This window comes from Lampris incognitus, chromosome 4, assembly GCF_029633865.1.
Source record: "Lampris incognitus isolate fLamInc1 chromosome 4, fLamInc1.hap2, whole genome shotgun sequence".
Taxonomy (NCBI): domain Eukaryota; kingdom Metazoa; phylum Chordata; class Actinopteri; order Lampriformes; family Lampridae; genus Lampris; species Lampris incognitus.
This window is the reverse complement of record NC_079214.1, coordinates 27824613-27847994: the sequence shown is the minus strand read 5'-3', so window position 1 is coordinate 27847994 and position 23382 is coordinate 27824613. Positions and strand designations below refer to the sequence as shown.

Here is a 23382-nt window from a genome sequence, read left to right as displayed (position 1 = left end):
GAACAATTTCTAATGTATTTGTTTATTAAAACTAGTCTGAATTAAACATGACCCTGAGATTTCCAGGGAAAAGCCTAAAGTTGACTAATAGAGTTGAATCAGGAAAGTAAAGGGCTAACAAATAGCATGTAGCAAAATGGAAAAGATAAAACTGGTGCGATTATTGCATAAGCCCCTTGTGATGACCTAAATTCAGCTTTCATTCAAGCATGCAATTACAATTTAAGCATATAATGACAACGTACAAAAACCCCCAGTTGTGACCACCAGGAATGAGCAATAGTTTACACACATGAGCGAATGGGCACTTGTGTAGTTGTGTAGCTATGACTATTAAAATGTTTCTGTAGGCTTACTGTTAAAATCACAACCACATAAGTCCGTGCATCTGCTGAATGTATTCATCTGTCTTCAGTCTTTCCCAAGTCTCCTCTGAAGACTTTCCATTGTGCTTTTGATGCCAGCGCATGATGTCCTTTGCGATACGCATGCTCGCTGCCTGCCCTCCAGCCAGGTTCACTGCATGAGGCCCTATCTGTGTTTGTACCAGTGGAAGAAAACGGAAAGATAAGTGAGCGATCAAAACTCATTAGTGTGCAGATGATGTTTGATTACAGATATAGAGCAGTTTGTTGCCATAAAACAAGTATCAAACATATATAAAACATAAACATGTATGGAGGATCGACCTGAAGTGCAGCATACTGCCCCATTAGGTAGAGAGGGCACCCTGGTGCCCACTGTAAGCTTTCTGTTATACAAGGCCATCCATCAATCACCTGAACAGGGGGACAAACAGGATACATCTTGTTTGTCTAGGATTATCCTTTATTGTTCAGGCTACATTATTGATATAGAACAAATGGGTTAAAATATGACAGAATGTACTCTTGAACTAAACAGTAGAAAGTGAAATATACTCTTACATATATTAGTTTAGCATCCTTCCATTTGCCATTCTCTTTATTCATCCAACCTATTCTACAGCTTTCCTTTCTGTATCCACCAATCCCTTTCTCAGTTAATCCATCCATGTTTCACACATGTATTTTTCTAACAGCCTTTTTTTTTTTGTCAAACCCACCTGAATAGGATATTCTTTCATGACCCCAGAAAGCAATGGGTCCTGGTTAACATCCAATTTGCAGCCAGTAGCTAGCCATATCATATCCCCTGTCCAGTTATCCCCGTTGCTGAGAGACAGGCTCCAGGTCTGGGTCCTGTAGTACCATTTGGCGTCATTCACCTGGATCGTGACAGGGAGACCTCTTTAGGAAACTGAATCCAATCTGATCTGTATCTCATCTCATCTAAGCTACCTTGTACCACACTGCACTATGTCACATATTTTTCATAAAAGCATATGTATACTGTCCTCTTTGAGTTGTAGCAACTACTATTAGACAGCTGGCCAAAATTCCTTGACAAAAGGCAATAGAGTCAGGATGTAGTCTTCAAGCTCCAAATATTTAATGCAGACAGAGTTGCCAGATTGGGTGGTTTCACACCCAATTGGGCTACTTTTTATTTGATTGGGTGGGTAAAAATGGCTCTGATAAACATAATTATTATTACATACATACACCGGACGGACAGAGAAACCTTCTACTAAACAGTAGTTAAAAAAAAGGCTATTTTTGTGATGATTGGGCGGGTTCAGGGCTCTGATTGAGGTATTTGATCTCAGTCAAAACTGGCAACACTGAATGCAGACTCATGATGCATGAGGATATGAAAATGGAGTGTAACTGAAAGGGCAGAATATGACAATTGCTGTAACATTTCTATACAGACACTAGTATCTAAATGCACAAGCATGGTCATCTCTGACTGACATGTAGACCACAGTTTGTTAACTCCACTAGTTAAATCAGTTGTTTGTACGCACAAGACCTGTCATAATTTTGCTCTATACAATATCCGATCTATCACCAACAAAGCCCTTCTGGTCAATGACTTAATCACAGAGCGCAAACTGGTCTATATATATATATATGTCTCATGGAAGCCTGGCTGTCACAGAATGACTTTCTGCAGCTAAATTCAGCAGCTCTACTAGGATTTCTTTACATATGCAAACCTCAGTCTTCTGGCATATAAATCTGACCACAAATCAGATTTGTGGATGAAACCTGGGTTAAAATTAAAAAATCTCAGGACGTACCAGATTTCACTAACCACATTAACTTGGTGGATAACCACATCAAGTTCACCAGGGAGGATGTGAAAAATGACAAGTTAGCATTCTTAGACTGTGAAATTGCAACTGGTGATGGGGGACATTTGATTGTTGATGTCTATCGTAAACCTACACATACTGATCAGTACTTAAGGTTTGACTCTCATCATCCACTGGAGCACAAACTAGGAGTCATCAGGACACTGTAACAGCAAGCTGACAACATCCCCACCAACATAACAGCTGGGGAAGGGTAGAAATCCCACATTAAACAGGCTAGTTAAGTGTGGTTATGCTAACTGAGCGTTTATCAAAGCCAGGAAGACGCACAAACAGTGCAAAAGCCGATCAAAGAGAATGAGAAGGACAACTGCATAAGCGTAAACCAGTGGTGATTCCATATGTGGCGGGAGTGTCGGAACAGTTGAGAAGCATATTTTCCAAACACCGCGTCTCGGTTGCTTTCAACCCCCAAAACATGCTGCGCCAGAAGTTGGTGCACCCCAAGGATCAGATACCCCGGCACAAACAACAATATAGTGTGCCTTTTTATTATTTACCTCCTCCCTCTTGGCAACATCCTCTGGCACTATGGTATGCATTTCCACTGTTAGGCTGATGATACACACCTTTATGTGTCTACTAAGCCCACTTCCACTCTCCCCTCCAGTACCCTCACTGCTTGTCTCCATGATATATAGATATGGATGACTAACAATTATCCAAAATTCAACAGTAGTAAAACTGAGCTACTTCTCATTGGTACCAAATCTACACTCTTGAAAACTAATATTTGCTCACTCCCCATTGCTGGAGCCACCATATCTGTCTCCTCACAAGCTAAGAGCCTTGGTGTTATCCTCGATAGTGCCCTTTCCTTTTCCAGTCATATAAACAATGTCCCCTGGATTGCCTTTTTCCATCTGCAAAACATCTCCAGACTACCCCCTGCTTTAACACAACACTCCACGGAAGTCTTAGTCAATGCTTTGGTCACATCACCCATTGACTACTGCAATGCGATCCTGGCAGGCATCCCCAACAAACTTATTCACTGACTTCAACTCAATCAGAATTCTGTAGCACAGATTATTACACGGTCAAAGTCCACTGAACATGTCCCTCCCCTGCTGATTCAATTACACTGGCTTCCTGTGTCATAGTGGATTAACTTTAACTTCTGTTATCAACATTCAAAGTGCTTCATAATTTATCCCCTGCTTATCTCAGACCTCTTTCAGACTTTCACTCCATTCTGCTCCCTGTGGTCTTCACCAGCAGGTCTATTGGCACTACCAGCCATTAACCTCAGCAAAATAGGTGCCAGGGCTTTCTCCTATACAGCACCCAAACTATGGAACGCCATTCCCCGTCACATCCGAATACTGACTCCATACCAGAATTTAAAACTGCTCTTAAAACCCACCTTTTTAAACTAGCTTACTCAATTTAACAGCATTAAACACATCATATTCATCTTGTTTTAACTCCTTGCTGATGTACGCGCTATTGCTTATTGTGTGTTTTATTATTGATTCAACTCATGTTTTTTTAATGCTTTGTTTAATGTATTTGATGTAAGCCGACCTTGAGTGTCATGAAAGGTGCCTTTAAATAAATAAAATACATTATCATTATTATTAGTGTGAATGCTGGGCATTCACACTATTGCTTTGCAGTTCTTTATTTATTTATTTTTCTTCCGCCCATTTTTTGACACTTTGTAGCTCCTTCATACTTTTAGCTACTGCAACCATTCAACTATCAACATGTTCAACTCATTAAGGACATTAGTGCCGCCCTTTCAGATTTTTCATACCTTTTGACATTTTTGAGATATTCAACTTTTTTCAGCCATTTTTTGAATGGGAGTCAATGGGGGACTTTTGCAACCTTTCCACCTCTTTTACTCCTTCATACTTTTAGCCACTGAAACCATTCAGGTATCAAAATGTTCATCTCTTTAAGCCCATTAAGGCTCACATTTTGGTTTTTTGAAATCTTTTATACTTTTAGACATATTAAGCTTTTTCTACTTTTTCAAAACAATGGAAGTCTATGGGGAAAGGTTGAAACCCTCATCACCTTTGAACTGTATCTCCTTCATTTTTTGAGCTAGAAACCCCATTTAAAGCTTAAACAGTTCAGGACATTCAGCTCTTTCAGAACCCTATTCAGATTTTTAAAATATTTTATAGTTTTTGAACAATTCAGCTCTAAAATTTAGCAATTCTGCCATACACTTTGCCTGTTAGAATGTTCAGTCCTATTGTGACATCACATATCAATTTGAAACTCAACTGCCAGCCTAATTACTGTCAACTCTCAACACCTGGTAGATTTAATCAGCTTCTGCCACTTCTTAACTGCTCTTCCTCCCTCTTCAACCTTCCTACCTTCCTTCCTACCGTCTTTCCTACCTTCCTACAACCTTACTACCTTCCTTCCTACAACCTTCTTACCTTCCTTCCTACCTTCCTTCATACCTTCCTTCCTACCTTCCTTCCCACAACCTTCCTGCCTTCCTACCTTCCTACAATCTTCCTACCTTCCTTCCTACAACCTCCCTGCTATCCTACCTCCCTACAACCTTCTTACCCTACTTCCTACCCTTCCTCTTCATCACTACCCTTCTTCTTCATCACTACCCTTCCTCTTCATCACTCATCTTCTTCATCACTACCCCTCCTCTCATTCAACCCCTCCTCTCATTCTACCCCTCCTCCTCTCATTATACCCCTCCTCCTCTCATTATACCTCTCCTAAAGACCATTTCTTCGGATGTACTGTAGCTCTTTTTTCTTCTTTTAGAAGAACAATGTTCAGGTCGGGTTTTGCAGTTCAACGACCTAGGTCTACTTGGGGACTCTTTTACCAGCGGGGGTCACATATTTCAGACTATTCAAACCTTTTCCATACATAAACCATTGCTGCAAATGCTTGCAAGTTTTGTTACAGCCTTGTTGTGTGTGTTTGTAATGGGACCGGGAGCACTTTGAAATCTCTGCACCACGTCCACTTTTTCATACTTTAAACTACAGAAACCATTCAACAATCAAACTAGTTATGTATTTAGCACATTATGGCATTTTTTCAGTTTTTTATACCTTTAAAACTTCAAATATTCAGCCATTTCACATTTCAGTTTCCGGGTATTTCAGGTAGGCTAGTGACTTTCTGACTTTTCCTATTTATCCATTTTCAGCAATGCTTTCGTGATTTCTTCAGCAGCTCAGCATTCACACGCTTTTTCTGTGGAAAAGCATTTTTCTAGTTATTATTATTATTCATCCATCCATCCATTATCAAAACAGTTTATCCTGCTCTCAGGGTCGCGGGGATGCTGGAGCCTATCCCAGCAGTCATTCGGCGGCAGGCAGGGAGACACTATGGACAGGCCGCCAGGCCGTCACACAGGGCCCACTCACTCACACTCACACACACACACACACAAACACACACACTCGTACCTAGTGGGAATTTAGTATGGCCGATTCACCTGACCTACATGTCCTTGGACTGTGGGAGGAAACCGGAGCACCCGGAAGAAACCCATGCAGACATGGGGAGAACATGCAAACGCCACACAGAGGACGACCTGGGACGACCCCCAATGTTGGACTACCCCAGGGCTTGAACCCAGGACCTTCTTGCTGTGAGGTGACCACACTAACCACTGTGCCACCGTGCCGCCATTTAATAATTATTATTCCACCCATCCATTATCTGAACCACTTATCCTGCTCTCAGGATTTCGGGGATGCTGGAGTCTATCCCAGCAGTCATTGGGCGGCAGGTGGGGAGACACCCTGGACAAGCTGCCAGGCCATCACACAGGGCTGACATACACACACACACACACACACACACACACACACACACACACACACACACACACACACACACACACACACACATTCATACCTAGAGGCAATTTAGTATGGCCGTTTCACCTGACCTACATGTCTTTGGACTGTGGGAGGAAAGCGGAGCACCCAGAAGAAACCCACGCAGACACGGGGAGAACATGCAAACTCCACACAGAGGATGACCTGGGATGACCCCCAATGTTGGACTACCCCAGGGCTTGAACCCAGGACCTTCTTGCTGTGAGGCGACTGCGCTAAACACTGCGCTACCATGCCGCCATAGATAATCAATAAAATGCTAAAACCAAACAAATAACAGTTAAACGACAACATAAACACAGCACTAGAGAGGATGAAGACTTAAGTGCTAAATATCAACAGCTTATCACTGAAGAAACCAACATGGCACAGTGGCCCAGTGATTTGCGTTGTGACCTCACAACAAGAAGGTCCTGGGTTCAAACCCTGGGGTTGTTCAACCTTGGGGGTCATCCCACGTTGTCCTCTGTGTGGAGTTTGCATGTTCTTCCCATGCCTGCAGTGGGTTTTGTCCGGGTGCTCTGGTTTCCTCCACCATCAAAAGAAACATGCACTTTAGGGTTTATACTCCTGCTGTGCCCCTGACCAAGGCAATGGGAAAAGAACTGGAGTTGATCCCTGGGCGCAGCATGAAGGCAGCAGCCCACTGCTCCTAACTACACAGATCACAGCTAGGATGGGTTAATTTGCAGTAACTGAATCTCCCCAAGGAGATTAATAAAGGATACTTAATTAAATGTTAGCATAGAAAAAATACCTTCAGAAGTTACTTTTTTCAGTACCACGTTCACAAATGTTTCATCAACACACATAGTTGGACTGCTTATCAATAGATTCCAACTTAGAGGAAATGCTTTCTGTGGCACAACAACAGGATGGCAGCAGACGACCTTTCTGTGCTCTGGTTGGGCTGAAATCTAACCTCCTGTGGCCTACATGTGCTTTCTCTATTTCTTGTCTAAACAGGAAGCTGTCCCAAAAGGCTGTACAATTAAACAGAAATGCTTTAGAGGGAGCCAGACACTACACTACAGAATGTAAATGCCTGGAGGGCAGAATAATATGTATGTACACAATTACCTGACAGTATGCTTTAACATCCACCATCCCGCTCTGGATGAATGGCTGGAGATGAACGTAGGCCTCTGGGGTTACTGCTCCACCTTTTCTTGCTTGGCGGATCATGGCCAGTCGTCTGTGGAGGCTTCTCTCATTGTAGAACTGTTGCAGGTATGCTCGACCATCCATCTTGATGCCATGCTCCACGTGGGAGTAACGGCCAACCAGGCTCTCCACATCACCCACATCAAACTGTTTCAACTGCATTAGAGGGCAAAGTTGAATGATAGTTTTTTTTTTGTGTGTGTGTTTGTGCGTAGTCTATGTGTGAAAATAATAGCAGACCTGGAGGTGCTTCCTCATGACCCATGTCACATGGCTTGCCCCTTGCTGGAGGGCAATAGATACGACATGAGCACTGGTCAGCCCTCCACCAATTACCATCACCCTCTGGCCTGGATGACACACTGTGCATAACAAAAGCACATTAAAGCAAAGCATAGTAAAGCATTAATGTGTAATTGCTGGATATTTAGAGGAAATGCAGAATAGCCACTTTAGGCTGCAAAGAGGAACTGAAACATTTAGTGAGAGTAAATGACTACATATTGCTTAGATGCAGTTTAATTAACACAAGTGGAGGACATTCACTTTGGAGCTACGTATGAGTTTCCTGGGGGTTTTTTTGCACTCAAAAAACAATGAAATGTTGGATTTATTTAAACATGTTATGTCAAGTGGTTCCACACAACTATCTAATTCCTTGAGCATACATTAATAATAATCCAAGTTTCTTAAACATTACTTAAGAGTATAGATTATTGCAACTGTTATCTTCTGTTTCTCTGTCTCTCTGTCTCTCTCACACACACACACACACACACACACACACACACACACACACACAGTCTTTCGCTCTTTCTGAATTGTCTTTATCCTTCTCTTTTAACTGTGAATTTTTTTTCCTGTCTCTTCTCCCATGTATGTGAATGGTGAGATGTGAGTCTCCCTTTTGTGTGTAAACTTTGTAAAAAGCATATTTAAACATGCTCCCCCCCCCCCCAAATTTCCTGTAATAATGTGACCTCTGTAGGCCTTTAAAAGATGATCCAACTAACTTACCTGGCGTGGGAGTTTCTATCTGTCTCTGATCATCTGTCTCTTCATGTTGCTTCTGAGCTATGGCTGGGTGATGCATGAGGTGCACGGTGTGTTGCATCCGCTCTTCTGGGTAGCTCTCTCCAATGCAGCTCACCCAGGGAGGGATGTTTGCCATCTGGGCACGTGTAGGACCTGTCGCCATTACAACCTGGTGGGCCTTTAGTGTGATGCCCTCCTGAAGTTGGACTTGAAAATATTTCAGTGTCTTCGCTAATCCCTCAGCCTTTCTCTCGCTCCCCATCACATCCTGTGTTTCCCCCTCTTTCATCACATTATTCTCTTCTTCTTGCTCTTTCTCGTCCTCCATCACAGGAATAATGGAATCCACTGTCCCCTTTACCAGCACTCTGTCCAGGCTGTATCTCTCCACCTGTATGTTTATGCAAATTTTTACAGCTATTCAAACGAATAGGTGAAAAACAGTGGTCACCCATGCTTTGTTGCTGCTGAAGGTTGGATTTTCACTGTGAAATTGTCTCGTCAACTTTCTCACCAAAGAATCAGCCCCAGCAGAGTTTCGCTAAAGGTTAGTTGTTGAATAGATACTGGATTACATCTATGTAGCGCTTTATCTTGACACTCAAAGCGTTCACATTGAAGTGGGGAAACTCACCTCAACCACCACCAATGTGCAGCACCCACCTGGGTGATGCACGGCAGCCATTGTTTTGCAACAGAACACTCACTACGCATCAGCTTGAGGTGGAGAGGGAGCAATCATTGAGCAAATTACATGGGGGATGATTAGCTGGCCAGATGGAGAAAGCCAGGTTGGGAATTTTGTCAGGACACTGGGGAGCCCCTACTCTTTGCCACTTTAATGACCACAGTGAGTCAGGACCTCATTTTTATTGTCCCATTTGAAGGACAGCATCTCCAACAGCAGTGTCCCTGTCACTGCACTGGGGCATTGGGATTTTTTTTTGTGTGTTTCTATTCAGACCAGAGGGACGACTGCCCCCTACTAGCCCACTAACATCATTGCCAGCAGCATCTCAAGTTTTCCCAGGCGGTCTCCCATCCAAATACTAACCAAACCCACACCTGCTCCGCTTCTGTCATTCAGCAGAATCAGGGCACATGTTGGTATGGTTGCTGGCAATCTTGGGGCTTTTCATATTCAAGCTACTTATATTAAATTTCTTGTAGAATCATGCAGATTTTCAAAAGGTGACTATTTAGTTGTTAGCATACCTTGAAAAGTCACTGCAAAGGTGAGTAATGTTAGGATGCAATTTTTCATGCTTTGATAATTACTTTATTGATTTTTGAAAACACTGAAACATATATCAGCCGATGGTGATGTTCTGATAAGAACAAAAACACCAACAAATACATCATATATCAAACAGAAATCCAGTAAATGCAGTCAAAATTGCCCATTCAATTCAGCAGACATCCACAGTATCTAAGATTGTCATGTCTTATGCTCAAAATAATATTCAAAATATACTATACATACATCACAGAAAAATATACCCCCTCCACACACACACACAAGGTCAGACCTGTTCTTTAAAGAAATCCACACTAAGCTTGGTTCCTGGCAGACTGAAGGATAAATTCTTCTTAAGAGCCGTGGTTATATTCAGGCGTCTTTTCTCTTTCTTGCCAAGCCTCATATCATTGAAGAATGCATCGTCGTCCTGGATGTAAATTTGATCTGGAAGACTGTGAAGTTCTGCTTTACGGTCATGCTTAACTACAAACTCCTGCAATGCCTTCTGTCATAAAAAAAGAGGGAAAAATGATTTAAGCAGTATTCAAACTCTAGTACTAAAATGCACACCTTTTCAACACCCCACCATTTCAAGAGTCTTTACCTTGTTGAAGGGATCAGTGTGTACAAGTGTGTGTGAGCGCAGGTGAGGGATGTTCAGAGCTGTGAACTGGCTTTCCCATAGAGTAGTCCACTCTCCGTAGGAATCGACCACTCTGAGGCTTAATGGCGGGCTGAACACCCCATCTGTGACCACCAGTGGGACTTGCTGGTCCTCCACCGGCTGACCTACAAAGAATAATCACATACTACACGTCATACACCTTTACACCTTTTGAAAGTTGCACATCCTTATGCCTACTTCACTTACATCTATCAATGAGTTTTTCTTGCTTGATTGCAATTGTTTTGGGTTTTTTTTCTGTATGTATCAAACTCTTGGAAGCTCTAAGCCAGGGTTCCCCAAACTTTTTCTTAGGAGGACCAGCTCACTCGCCTGGCTCTTTGGGAGGGCCGGTGTATGTCAGTAAAAGTAAACAGTACTATGGACAACAATAGGTCTACCTTAGTTGAATATTAACCCATTACATCCAACGGTACATCTAAATATACCATTGTTAGCTGGGTTTATTTAACATTGCCATGGCCCCTAGGTATGAATGTGTGTGTCGGCCCTGTGATGGTCTGGCGGCCTGTCTAGGGCAGTGGTTTTCAAAGTGGGGGCCACGGCCCCGGGGGCCGCCAGGGGACACCAATGGCACCTCAGCAAATTGGAGGGAAGATGAGGGAAAATGCTAAAAAAAAATTTTTTTGAAAAATAAATTGAATTATTATGTATATTATGATCAAATATATTTTATAACAAAAAACGCTTATAATGGAAAACAGAAATAGTCAATAGAATGGAAGGATTAAAATTTGAAGTATAAATGTCATTATTATTGCATTAACAAAAGTAAGGAAATATATTCAGGAGTTTTTTTTTCTTCTTTTTAACATTTGCCATAGTATTGTCAATGGGTTTTTAAAGACATCTTGCAAAAAGGGGGGCCCCGGCCAGATGCTAATGCTATTTGGGGGGCCTTGGCATTTCTGGTTTAGGGTGTCTCCCTGCCTGCGGCCCAATTACTGCTGGGATAGGCTCCAGCATTCCCGCAACCCTGAGTAAGGACAAGCGGTTTAGATAATGGATGGATGGATGGCACATTGTCAAAGTTGTAGATAAAACATAATAGGGAGGTAAGTAGAATTTAAAAATAAAATAAAACTAATTCTTAAGCATTCCAACCATAATTTTATTCAACCATTTTAGTGCAGGTAGTAATAATGGTAATAATAAGTAATAGTGATAATAATAAATAAATCTTATATAGCGTTTTTCTAACACTCCGAGTCACTTTACAATAAACGGGGTGAAACAAGAAAACAGTTAAACATAACACACATATACAGGGGTGGATGGGAAGGGGGGGGGGCTATGAGAGGGAGAAGTGGCATCCACACAACGCCAGCAGTACTCTCTGACTTAAACAGATAAAAAAGGGCAAGAAAAACAAAAAACAACAGCACTGTAGACATTGATTTTCTGTAGGGGTTTACTCCCGTAGCCTATTCCTCTCCCAAGGCATCCACTAGGCAGTGGCACTATTTAACCCATAGCTGGGGGCTGGTCGTGGGCATCAGTGAATATCCACACACCGGTGGGCCTGCGTACCGCACGTCTAGGGGCCAGACCTCCTCCGAGTCCCTTGTAGTTCAGCCAGGGTCCAAGGTGTACCCAGTTACCGTGTGTCGCCACGAGGAGGCAGTACATAGGCCTTGCTGTTGGAGAGTGCATAGTTCCATAAAAGTATAGTATAATGTTCTGTATTGAACCTTGGTTTTCTTATCACGATGACTCAGGCAACTCTGTAGAATCACACTTACGTTTTATTATTATTCTCTAGTTACATTTTGTATGACTTATTGTCTTGACCTAAAGTCTAAGGCCCCCTAGAGGCCTGACGTTCCACTACACCCCCCTTTAGTTAATTATCACATTTCTAACTTTTTATTTGAATCTTTTCCAGCTTGTTATAGAACAAAACACATTTTAAATATTATGCATTTTCTTTAAACATGAACAGTATTATATATATATATATATATATATATATATATATATATATATACTACCGTTCAAAAGTTTGGGATCACATTGAAATGTCCATATTTTTGAAGGAAAAGCACTGTACTTTTCAATGAAGATAACTTTAAACTAGTCTTAACTTTAAAGAAATACACTCTATACATTGCTAATGTGGTAAATGACTATTCTAGCTGCAAATGTCTGGTTTTTGGTGCAATATCTACATAGGTGTATAGAGGCCCATTTCAAGCAACTATCACTCCAGTGTTCTAATGGTACAATGTGTTTGCTCATTGGCTCAGAAGGCTAATTGATGATTAGAAAACCCTTGTGCAATCATGTTCACACATCTGAAAACAGTTTAGCTCGTTACAGAAGCTACAAAACTGACCTTCCTTTGAGCAGATTGAGTTTCTGGAGCATCACATTTGTGGGGTCAATTAAACGCTCAAAATGGCCAGAAAAAGAGAACTTTCATCTGAAACTCGACAGTCTATTCTTGTTCTTAGAAATGAAGGCTATTCCATGCGAGAAATTGCTAAGAAATTGAAGATTTCCTACACCGGTGTGTACTACTCCCTTCAGAGGAGAGCACAAACAGGCTCTAACCAGAGTAGAAAAAGAAGTGGGAGGCCGCGTTGCACAACTGAGCAAGAAGATAAGTACATTAGAGTCTCTAGTTTGAGAAACAGACGCCTCACAGGTCCCCAACTGGCATCTTCATTAAATAGTACCCGCAAAACACCAGCGTCAACATCTACAGTGAAGAGGCGGCTGCGGGATTCTGGGCTTCAGGGCAGAGTGGCAAAGAAAAAGCCATATCTGAGACTGACCAATAAAAGATTAAGATGGGCAAAAGAACACAGACATTGGACAGAGGAAGACTGGAAAAAAGTGTTGTGGACGGATGAATCCAAGTTTGAGGTGTTTGGATCACAAAGAAGAACGTTTGTGAGACGCAGAACAAATGAAAAGATGCTGGAAAAATGCCTGACGCCATCTGTTAAGCATGGTGGAGGTAATGTGATGGTCTGGGGTTGCTTTGGTGCTGGTAAGGTGGGAGATTTGTACAGGGTAAAAGGGATTCTGAATAAGGAAGGCTATCACTCCATTTTGCAACGCCATGCCATACCCAGTGGACAGCGCTTGATTGGAGCCAATTTCATCCTACAACAGGACAATGACCCTAAACACACCTCCAAATTGTGCAAGAACTATTTAGAGCAGAAGCAGGCAGCTGGTATTCTATCGGTAATGGAGTGGCCAGCGCAGTCACCAGATCTGAACCCCATTGAGCTGTTGTGGGAGCAGCTTGACCGTATGGTACGCAAGAAGTGCCCATCCAACCAATCCAACTTGTGGGAGCTGCTTCTGGAAGCGTGGGGTGCAATTTCTCCAGATTACCTCAACAAATTAACAGATAGAATGCCAAAGGTCTGCAATGCTGTAATTGCTGCAAAATTGTTTGGGTGATCCCAAACTTTTGAACGGTAGTGTATATATATATATATATATATATATATATATTCTAATCTGAAGGGTAGGGTGGACTACCTGACCCTTCTGACACTGCTGCAGGGGTTTATTCTGTCCTTTTTCACACAGGTCTTCCTAATACGGAACATGACCCGTTTTACCAGTCCAGTCTTTCAGGTGGATGGGAGACTGTCCCTGATCTGGTCACAGTCACATTAGGGTCGGGCTGGATCTCATCACGCTGGTCTGGTTCTGGAAGAGCAGTAAGCTGAGCTCGGTTTCTTCTCAGTGTTCTCAGCTCCGTCTCTACTTTGTATGATCTTGGAGTTGAAGCCGGTGCTTGTACTGTTCCAGTGGTCTTTGCTGTTCTGATCCAGACTCTCTGGCCTGGTTCAAGTATCGGCAACTCCATATCTTTGTGTCTTGCTCCATAAGCTTTCTTTTGGTTCTCTTTCATCCTCATGTCTTTCCTTTTAAAAGCTTGGAGGTCTGGCCATTTTGGTCTGAGTGTTCGAGGAGGGACTGGAACTGTAGACCTCAATCTTCTCCCCATCAGCAGTTGTGCTGGTGAGACTCCATGAGCTAACGGGGTTGTTCTGTAAGCCAAGAGAGTTTTCTGGTGATCTTGATTCTTGCTCAGTATTTGTTTTACTGTTCTCACCGCTCTCTCCGCCTCACCATTGCTCTGGGGATATCTGGGGCTACTCCTGATATGCGCAAAGTCATATTCTTGAGTGAATGCTGTAAACTCAGAAGAGGCAAACTGTGGCCCATTGTCCATCACTAGTACCTCAGGAATGCCAAATCTGGCAAATATGACTTTCAACCTCTCCACCGTGGTAGCAGTTGTGAGTGTCGGAAGGTTGGCTACTTCAATATATCTTGAGAAGTAATCAATTACAACTAAGTATTGGCCTTTTCTCCACTGAAAGATGTCTGCAGCCACTCTCTGCCACGGTCTTGCAGGTAATGGTGTTGTCATCAGAGGCTCTGTTCAATAACTGAAAAACTGGCAGCACCTGTCACATCTTTCCACCAGCTCTCTGATATCTCTTGTCAACCTAGGCCACCACATGGACTGTTGTGCCCTACACTTCGTCATGTCCTGGTGTCCATGGTGGATTCTTTCAAGCATCTCTCTCTGCACATGGTCGACGGAATAAGGATTCGTTCCCCCTTTAGTAGGATACCATCTGCTATGTGTCTACGCATGTCTGCTCTGTATGACCAGTATGGCGGGAGATTCTTAGGGACTGCTTTCCTGTGCACTGTGCAACCCTTGTCTGTGTAAGTTGTCTCGTCGTTGCATCTCTGTTCTGCTTTAGTTTTTGTTGATGGAATGTGCTCCATGACATAATCAATGTAGACTTTACACTACCTTTCTAGTGTGTCACACTCTTTCATGCTGTCTGGTCCAAGTGGAGCTCGTGACAATGCATCAGCTGCCACTAGCTGTTTCCCTGGAACATGAATGATTTGGTAGGTGAACCTCATCATCCTCAGCCTGAATCTGAGTATTCTTGGAGTTAAGTCATCAAGTGGTCAGGAGCCTAACAAGGAGATCAGAGGCTTGTGGTCTGAACGCACAATGAAGGCCTCTGTTTCTCCTCTGCCTCTCCTTCTCATCTGTGATATTAAAGGCACCTAATCCTGCAGGGTCATCCAGGTCCTCATGGATCCGGGCTAGGAATGAGCCAGGGGGCTGTTCATCAGCTGCATCTCTGATGGTCCTCAGGCATACCTTTGTCACTGGGACCTAATAAGGGCAGTCACACAATGCTTAGCTTTTTTGTTGACTGCAGTCAATGATTGAATAAGCTACAATTGGTTCTATTACTTTAAAATTATGAGAGGAAAATGTTTAGGGATAGATTCTTATAATGTACCTGCTCTTTGATGGCCAGGAAGTTTACATTTTCTTTTTGAAAAATCTTTGAGAGTCGAGCCATATGTGGCAGCACATCTGCCTGCAGGTAGATGTGCCACTCTGGTTTTTGGAGTTTATGTTGGCAGCATAAGCGGCAGAACATTCCTGCAGGGACAGCGTCAAGTGGCATTAACTGGTCATTGCTCAATTAAAATTACATAGAAAAACACTAACTTGTATGATATTGTAATGCTGAATATTCACCTTGATCAGTATGGTAGAGCCATGGGTGGAACTTTTTTATCTCAAGCCATTTAGGGTTCCAGCCAGCTTCCCTGTGCTTGGTCTTTTGCTTTGCTTTTTCTCCTCTCTCTTCCTCCACTCACTTTTTCCCTGCAGCTCTCTCCTGCTTCACTCTGCTCTCCTCTACTCACCTCCTCCACTACTTCTGCCTGTCTACTTGTCTAATATAATTGAGAATGAGTAACATTAGATTCTCTCACAAAACCAATATTTTATCACACAGGTAGGAACATTTAAATATTGTACTAGCCACCATCAACATTACAGTATCAGTATCATTTCTTTCCCTTCAAAACTTCAGGGCATAATGTCAAGATAAATGAAGAACATTGAACCTCTCCTTATCTAAACATTACCTGACTCTCTTCCTCATCGGGAACCTTCCTCTTCTTCTGTAAATATTTTAATATACTCATCTGAAAATGCAAACAGGAATATTTTACTACTGAACATTATGTGACATTATTTCATGCTATTTATTCATAACGTATCTGAAATGTAAAACATGACGACCCAACGTTATGCATTGTTAACGTCACCCGTTAGCTAGCTCTCCAACATTAGCTAACCCTAACGTTAAGGCCCCAGAAAATATCCCTCTTTCACAGCCTAACATTAATGTTGGCAGGTATGTCTGAACATAAAAGCAATCACACCTAGCCTTGCTTAGGTACCTTCCTCTCTCTATCTCTCTTGGTCTGGCTTTCCTGTTGTCTTTTCTGTCTTGCTGCTCTTGCTTGCGCCACCGTAAAGCCACACAGTAAAGCGATGCCACTTGCTGTGCCCATTTTTTCACAATAAAGCTCATTGCAGCATTGTGTAACATTTCATGATATTTAAATTATCATTTCAAACTTTGATTATGGTCATTGTATATGTATGTAATGTATATGTGTGCGCATATATACATATTCATTCATACAGTATACTTTCCAATGTTCTAACATCTGAAATTTAAGGAAAAAAAACATTCTGAAGGAGTGGTGGCTTTTATTTTGTCATGGCGGCACGCCACAGCCATTTATATATAGCAGAAACCCTGATATGTACACCACTGGTCTGTATTCTTCATCTGACTGTCACTGCATTAGCACTCCTCCAAGGCCATATGACGATGCATCTGCGGACACAAGTTTCTCTTTTCGAACTATACTGCACTAAGATAGTTGGCAAGCTGAGCTCCTTCTTTACTTCTTCAAAGGCTGTCTTTTGCTGCATGTCCCATGTCCACGTGCTGTCATTTTTCAAGAGTCTCTCAAAGGCTTTGTGAGACTGGGCAGGTGAGGGGAAAACTTGCCGACGTAGTTCACCATCCCTATAAAGCGTCTCACTCCTTCAACATTGTGAGGTTCTGGCATGCTAATAATAGCTTTCATTTTGTCTGGGTCGGCCTCAATCCCTTGAGCACTAATTTTATGTCCCAGAGACTTCACTTCATTCACCCAAACTCACATTTTTCATTTAGAGTCAGACCTGCACTCTCAAACTTTCGGAGGACTTCACACAACCTTTCATCATGCTCCATCTGGTCTTTGGCACAGTGTTCCTGGTGTGCCTGCAACAATCTGTGAGATTCTCAACTGAAAGTGCTCAGGCGCTGAGGAAATCCCAAAGGGTAGTCACTTAAAACAATAACTGCCGAAAGGTGTAATGAACGTCGTCAAGGGCTGAGAGCCTTTATGTAAGGGTATTTGCCAAAGTGCTGATGTAGCGTTCAGTTTGGAGAACACTACTGCTCCATCTAGCTTTGCAAGTGTGTCATCCACAGCTGGGAGTATGTGTCTCTCTCGACGCACACTTTCATTGAGTCTTGTTAGGTCTACGCAGATCCTAATGTTTCCATTGGGCTTTGGCATGACCACCATTCTTGCACACCACTCGGTGGACTCTTGAATTTGTTAGACTCCTCCCATGTTTTCCATCCTATGGAGTTCTGACTTCACTTTGTCCAGATGGGGTAGTAGTGCTACACGTCGAGGAGCTGACAGTGCATATGGCGTTGCCCCCTCTGCTAACTCTGTTTTATAGCTACCTTGCAGCTTCCCTAAGCCTGAGAACACCATTGGGAACATTGTTTTGAGTTTGTTTCCCATAGCATGGACTGCTGCAACCTGTTGCAATAGTGGCAAAGTCTGGATAGCAGGGAGACCTAACAGTGGCATCACTAAATCCTTCACTACATATACTTCCTGCTCTGTTTTATTTTTTGCCCTTTTTCAGACTTGCTTTGAACGTGCCCAGTACAGTGAGTGGTTGGTTGTTGGGACTGCTTATCATTCGCTGTGCATTGTGGAGAGTACCATCTCTGGCATTTGAGTACATGGATTCTGGTATGGCTGTGACCGCCGCTCCTGTATCTCACTTAAAGTTAGTCAATTCTCCATTCAACTGTATATCCTGTTTCCAGATACTGTCTTATTTCTGACTTTGAATTGTTCCCATGAATCACATTCTGCTGGTCCACCTCTTTCTTCAATTGCCTTCACTATCTGTACTGTCCTACACACTGCTACATAATGGTCTTCCTTTTTGCATTTTCTACACTCTGCCTCTCTAGCTGGACACTGCTTCCATGTATGCTGAGGGCTTCTCCCATATCTTTTGCAGCTTCCGGTTCTCTGCAATGTGATTTTTCTGTGCTGTCGCTGCCATCTTAAACTTCCCGGGTTTTCTTGCAGCTATAGCATCCACATTTACTTCCTTTTGTTTCAGCATTTTCTCGTCTAATCAGTGGTTGCCGTTTCTTGACTTCTTCATTTTGTCTGACTTGTGTTATTGTTTTGGCCAACGTGAGATTTGGCTCATACTGTCATTTTTCGGACAGTTTTGCATCTCTGATTCCCACTACGATCCAATCTCTGATCATTTCTTCAAGCGGAATGCCATATTGACAATGCTTCGCAAGCTTGTAAGCATCAGTGATAAACTTTTCTGCTGATTCGCCTGGCTGTTGATATCTGCTATTAAATTTGGCCCTCTCATATAAATAAAATTATCTCCCAAGGCTTTACACACATCTTCATACTCCTTCTTCTGTTCGTCAGACAAAGTCAGTGTGTTCAAAATGTCATCACTTTTCTTCCTCATGATATACAGCAGCGAATTGATCTGGTATTCCTCACTCTTTTCTGCTAGTCCTGAAGCCACGCTGAATCGCTCGAAGCGTCGTAGCCATTGAGTCCAACTGCTTGGCTTGTCAAAATTGAAGCTTCCTGGGCGGGGGTGGTATCGAAAATATCTTGTCCATTGTTTCGTTATTTCTCCTCTCTCCCTATGGAAGGCGAGTCAACAAGCCAGCAGATTCACTTAGCTTAGCAGCATGTTAGGTGCATTGGCTACTGTAGGCAAATCCAGTCTTTTTTCCGACTTTATAAGTAGTTTATCTCTTCTACTTACGGATTCGTCTCGCCAAACTTCTGACACCATGGATAATGTTCTGTATTGAACTTTGGTTTTAATATCACGATGACACAGGCAACTCCAGAATCACGCTTACGTTTTATTCTCTTGTTCTCTAGTTACATTTCGTATGACTTATATGATTCCACACCCCGCTAAATTGATGCCACACCTCCCACACCAGATCAGGGCCAAAAGTCTGAAACTGAAAAACATGTGATCCGAAAGTGAAAAAAAGATGTGAAAGTGAAAACAATTCTGAAACCGAAAAAAGATGTGAAAGTGAAAAAAAATCGAAACAAAAAAAAAATAAAGATGTGAAAGTGAAAACAATTCTGAAACCGAAAATAAGATTTGAAACTTAAAAAAAAAGATAGAAATCTGAATTCAATTGCAATTTTATTTTTCAAGTTATCAAAACATTTGGCCTGAATTTAGCTCTACACTCAGATACCTCGAAATTGATCCCATCTACTTCACGAATAAAAATTAACAGCAGCGCAGTGTCCTTAATATCAGTGCATGTTGTACTTGCCGAAAAACTCACACAACACAGGGCATCTTTTCTGTTTTACGAACTCACCTTTGGTGAAAGGCCTTTCCGTTCTTAGCTATCAGTCTCGCGGCGCGCCACACGAAAGCTTGCCTGTAGGTATGACTGGTTCTGCTGGGCTTGCCTTAAAAAATGTATTTTGTTGTGTAGCTAGCACACCCCTTAGTTTTCTTATCTTGTCTGTCTGCACTTGCCCTTGCAGATTACCATATTTGTCTTTGTGTTTTGTCTCAAAATGTCTGCACAAGTTGTAATCCTTGAAAACCATTATACCGATTCCTGGCATATCAGACAAATTGCCTTGTCCTAGCATTGAACAAAAAAATAAAATAAAATAATTATTAGTCCATTGTTCGTTGAACACCCGGCACTCATGATCAGTTTTTCGTTTACGATTCAACTTTGACATAATAACAGAAAATAACAGAAAATTATCGCACTAAAAAAACCCCCCAAAAAACATGTGACTATATATTTTTGAGGCACGAATTGCGGCGCGAACAGTTGTTATGGTGACGACCTGACCATCTAAATATGGTAGCCAGCAGAGGAAAAAATTTGGAATTTCAAGCGAAATGCACCTTAGGGTGGAAAGTCGAACTAAATAAACCAGATGGTTGGATACAATATATCACACACAATGCTTCGGGGGGGCCACCCAGAATGTGGGGGTGAGCCGTATCTGGCCCGGGGGGCGTAGTTTGGGGACCACTCTCTAAGCTCCCCTCTCTTTTTACTTGTACATGTGCACTGTACAATGACAATTGAGTTGAACGGAACTCTGAACTGAGTTGAATTGAAGACATAATAAAAATTGAGGTCTTCTTCATAATGCCATGTCCAAAAGAGGATAATTACATTCAAAGACAATCATATATCTTACCCTTATGATGTTTGATATCTTTTGTAAGCTTACTAGCTTTTGCCCTCCTCCTGTTCGTGTTCCTGGTGCGGGTTGTCTTAGATGTCTCCTGTTTTGGTTGGGGTCTCTCAGGGAGGGTGAAGGTTGAACCACATGCAGGGTCTGAATTTGGTTCAGGGTAAGGGATGGACAGCAAACTGGCCAGGGTCAGGGCATGTGGACCACCCCCTATTATCACTACATCCAACACCACCATCTGGAACTTGCATATAGACACACACACACACACACAGTTTCTGAAATGCAGTTTTAATTCAAATGAGGTATCTACTCTTAGAAAAGGATTGTTGACGTGAAAGATTAAAATTAAGTTTCCTTTATGAATCCCCTTGGTGAAATTCAGTTACTACAAATTTACCACCCTGGCTGTGATCTGTGTAGCTAGAAGTGGGCTGCCACCTTCATGCAGTGCCCAGGGACCAACTCCAGTTCTTCTCCCATTGCCTTGGACAGGGGCACAGACAGGAGTATAAACCCTAACATGCATGTCTTTTTGATGGTGGGGGAAACTGGAGCACCCGGAGAAAACCCACCGCAGATACGGGGAGAACATGCAAACTCCACACAGAGGATGACCTGGGATGGCCCCCAAGGTTGGCCAACGCCGGGGTTCGAACACATGACCTTCTTGCTGTGAGGCGACAGCGCTAACCACTGCGCCACCATGCGCAAAACCAACAATAAAACCAACAAGCAGTTGTCAGTGGGACTACATAAACAATGAACATTGGTGACAATTTTTCCAGAATGGACATATCACTTTTGTAAAAAAGAAATATCAGATGTTTGAAATAAAATAATTTCACAACTTACCATACTAACTGAAACATTTAATGTTTTTATTTATTTATAGATTTTCACTGCATGCATAGTTACTGTCAACAACACATACTGATGTTTTTTTTTCAAATTGTGCATGAAAACTATTGCTAGTCAGTATAAACATTTAAATAAAAGAAAACACATGGTATTCAGTGTCTGTTACAACATTGCAAACCATCATTCAACATTCTCAGTTACTAGAGGGTATGAAGTGTTTTTTAGCTGTCAGACATGCACACCACTAAACAATCTAGATACAATACAATCACTTCAGACCAGTGTTAGTTCATCATGTTACCTGGTAGAAACAGGTTCACAGCATGTCATATTATACCAACTCCAGTATGGTGGAAACATGGCTCATATCTTGAGAGCAGCATGCTGTAGCACATGGCAGACTTGCTAGTGTTGTCCCTCTCATGTAATACAATCCACCTCGACATCATTAGATACAGCAAGCCTTCATTGGCTTTAGAGGGAGAGCTGTAAATAGCTTGAGAGTGTGTGTGTGCGCGCGTGCGTGTGTGCGTATGTGAGTGCACGTGCATGTGCTTGAGTACATTTTTAGTAACACATTCACAACTCATCCGTGCATTAAAATGGAAAAAAACATTTGTTGAAGTACAGAATAGGCATGTGCATTCACTCACCCACACATAGACAAAGACACTAACACACACACACAAACATCTGTATGAACACAATTTAGTGCAAAGGTACAAACCCCAATTCCAATGAAGTTGGGACTTTGTGTAAAACGTAAATAAAAACAGAATACAATGATTTGCAAATACTTTTCGACCTATATTCAATTGAATACACTACAAAGACAAGATATTTAATGTTCAAACTGATAAACTTTATTGTTGGTTTGCAAATATTCACTCATTTTGAATTTGATATCTGCAACACGTTCCAAAAAAGCTGGGACAGGGGCATGTTTACCACTGTGTTACAGCACCTTTCCTTTTAACAACACTCAACAAGCATTTGGGAACTGAGGACACTAATTGTTAAAGCTTTGTAGGTGGAATTCTTTCCCATTCTTGCTTGATGTACGACTTCAGTTGCTCAACAGTCCGGGGTCTCCACTGTCGTATTTTGCTCTTCATAATGCGCTACACATTTTCAGTGGGAGACAGGTCTGGACTGCAGGCAGGCCAGTCTAGTACCTGCACTCTTTTACTACAAAGCCAAGCTGTTGTAACACGTGCAGAATGGGGCTTGGCATTGTCTTGCTGAAATAAGCAGGGACGTCCCTGAAAAAGACGTCGCTTGGATGGCAGCATATTTTGCTCCAAAACCTGTATGTACCTTTCAGCATTAATGGCGCCTTCACAGATGTGCAAGTTGCCCATGCCATGGGCACTAACACACCTCCATACCATCACAGATGCTGGCTTTTGAACTTTTTGCTGATAACAATCTGGATGGTCCTTTTCCTCTCTAGCCCGGAGGACACGACATCCATGATTTCCAAAAACAATTTGAAATGTGGACTCGTCAGACCACAGCACACTTTTCCACTTTGCATCAGTCCATCTCAGATAAGCTCGGGCCCAGAGAAGCCGGCGGCGTTTCTTTGCATGGTAGTTTTAACTTGCACTTGTAGATGTAGCGACGAACTGTGATAACTGACAATGGTTTTCCGAAGTGTTCCTGAGCTCACGTAGTAATATCCTTTACAGAATGTCGGTTTTTAATGCAGTGCCGCCTGAGGGATCGAAGGTCACGGGCCTTCAATGTTGGTTTTCGGCCTTGCCGCTTACGTGCAGAGATTTCTCCGGATTCTCTGAATCTTTTGATGATATTATGGACTGTAGATGATGAAATCCCTAAATTCCTCGCAATTGTACATTGAGAAACGTTGTTCTTAAACTGTTGG

General features: G+C 42.3%; 1 protein-coding gene across 1 annotated transcript; it reads right to left on the bottom strand.

The window, feature by feature from the left end:
* Nucleotides 1-364: 364 nt before the first annotated feature.
* zgc:113276 (uncharacterized protein LOC553748 homolog) lies at nt 365-20871 on the bottom strand. The gene is made up of 12 exons (XM_056279318.1): nt 20637-20871; nt 15518-15663; nt 15219-15387; nt 10131-10315; nt 9816-10031; nt 8579-8677; nt 8269-8512; nt 7492-7613; nt 7168-7407; nt 1085-1246; nt 690-779; nt 365-535 (listed from the first exon to the last, which is right to left on the bottom strand). Exons 1-12 carry the CDS (start codon nt 20869-20871, stop codon nt 365-367), a joined length of 2079 nt encoding a protein of 692 aa, XP_056135293.1.
* Between the last annotated feature and the right edge of the window lie 2511 nt (nt 20872-23382).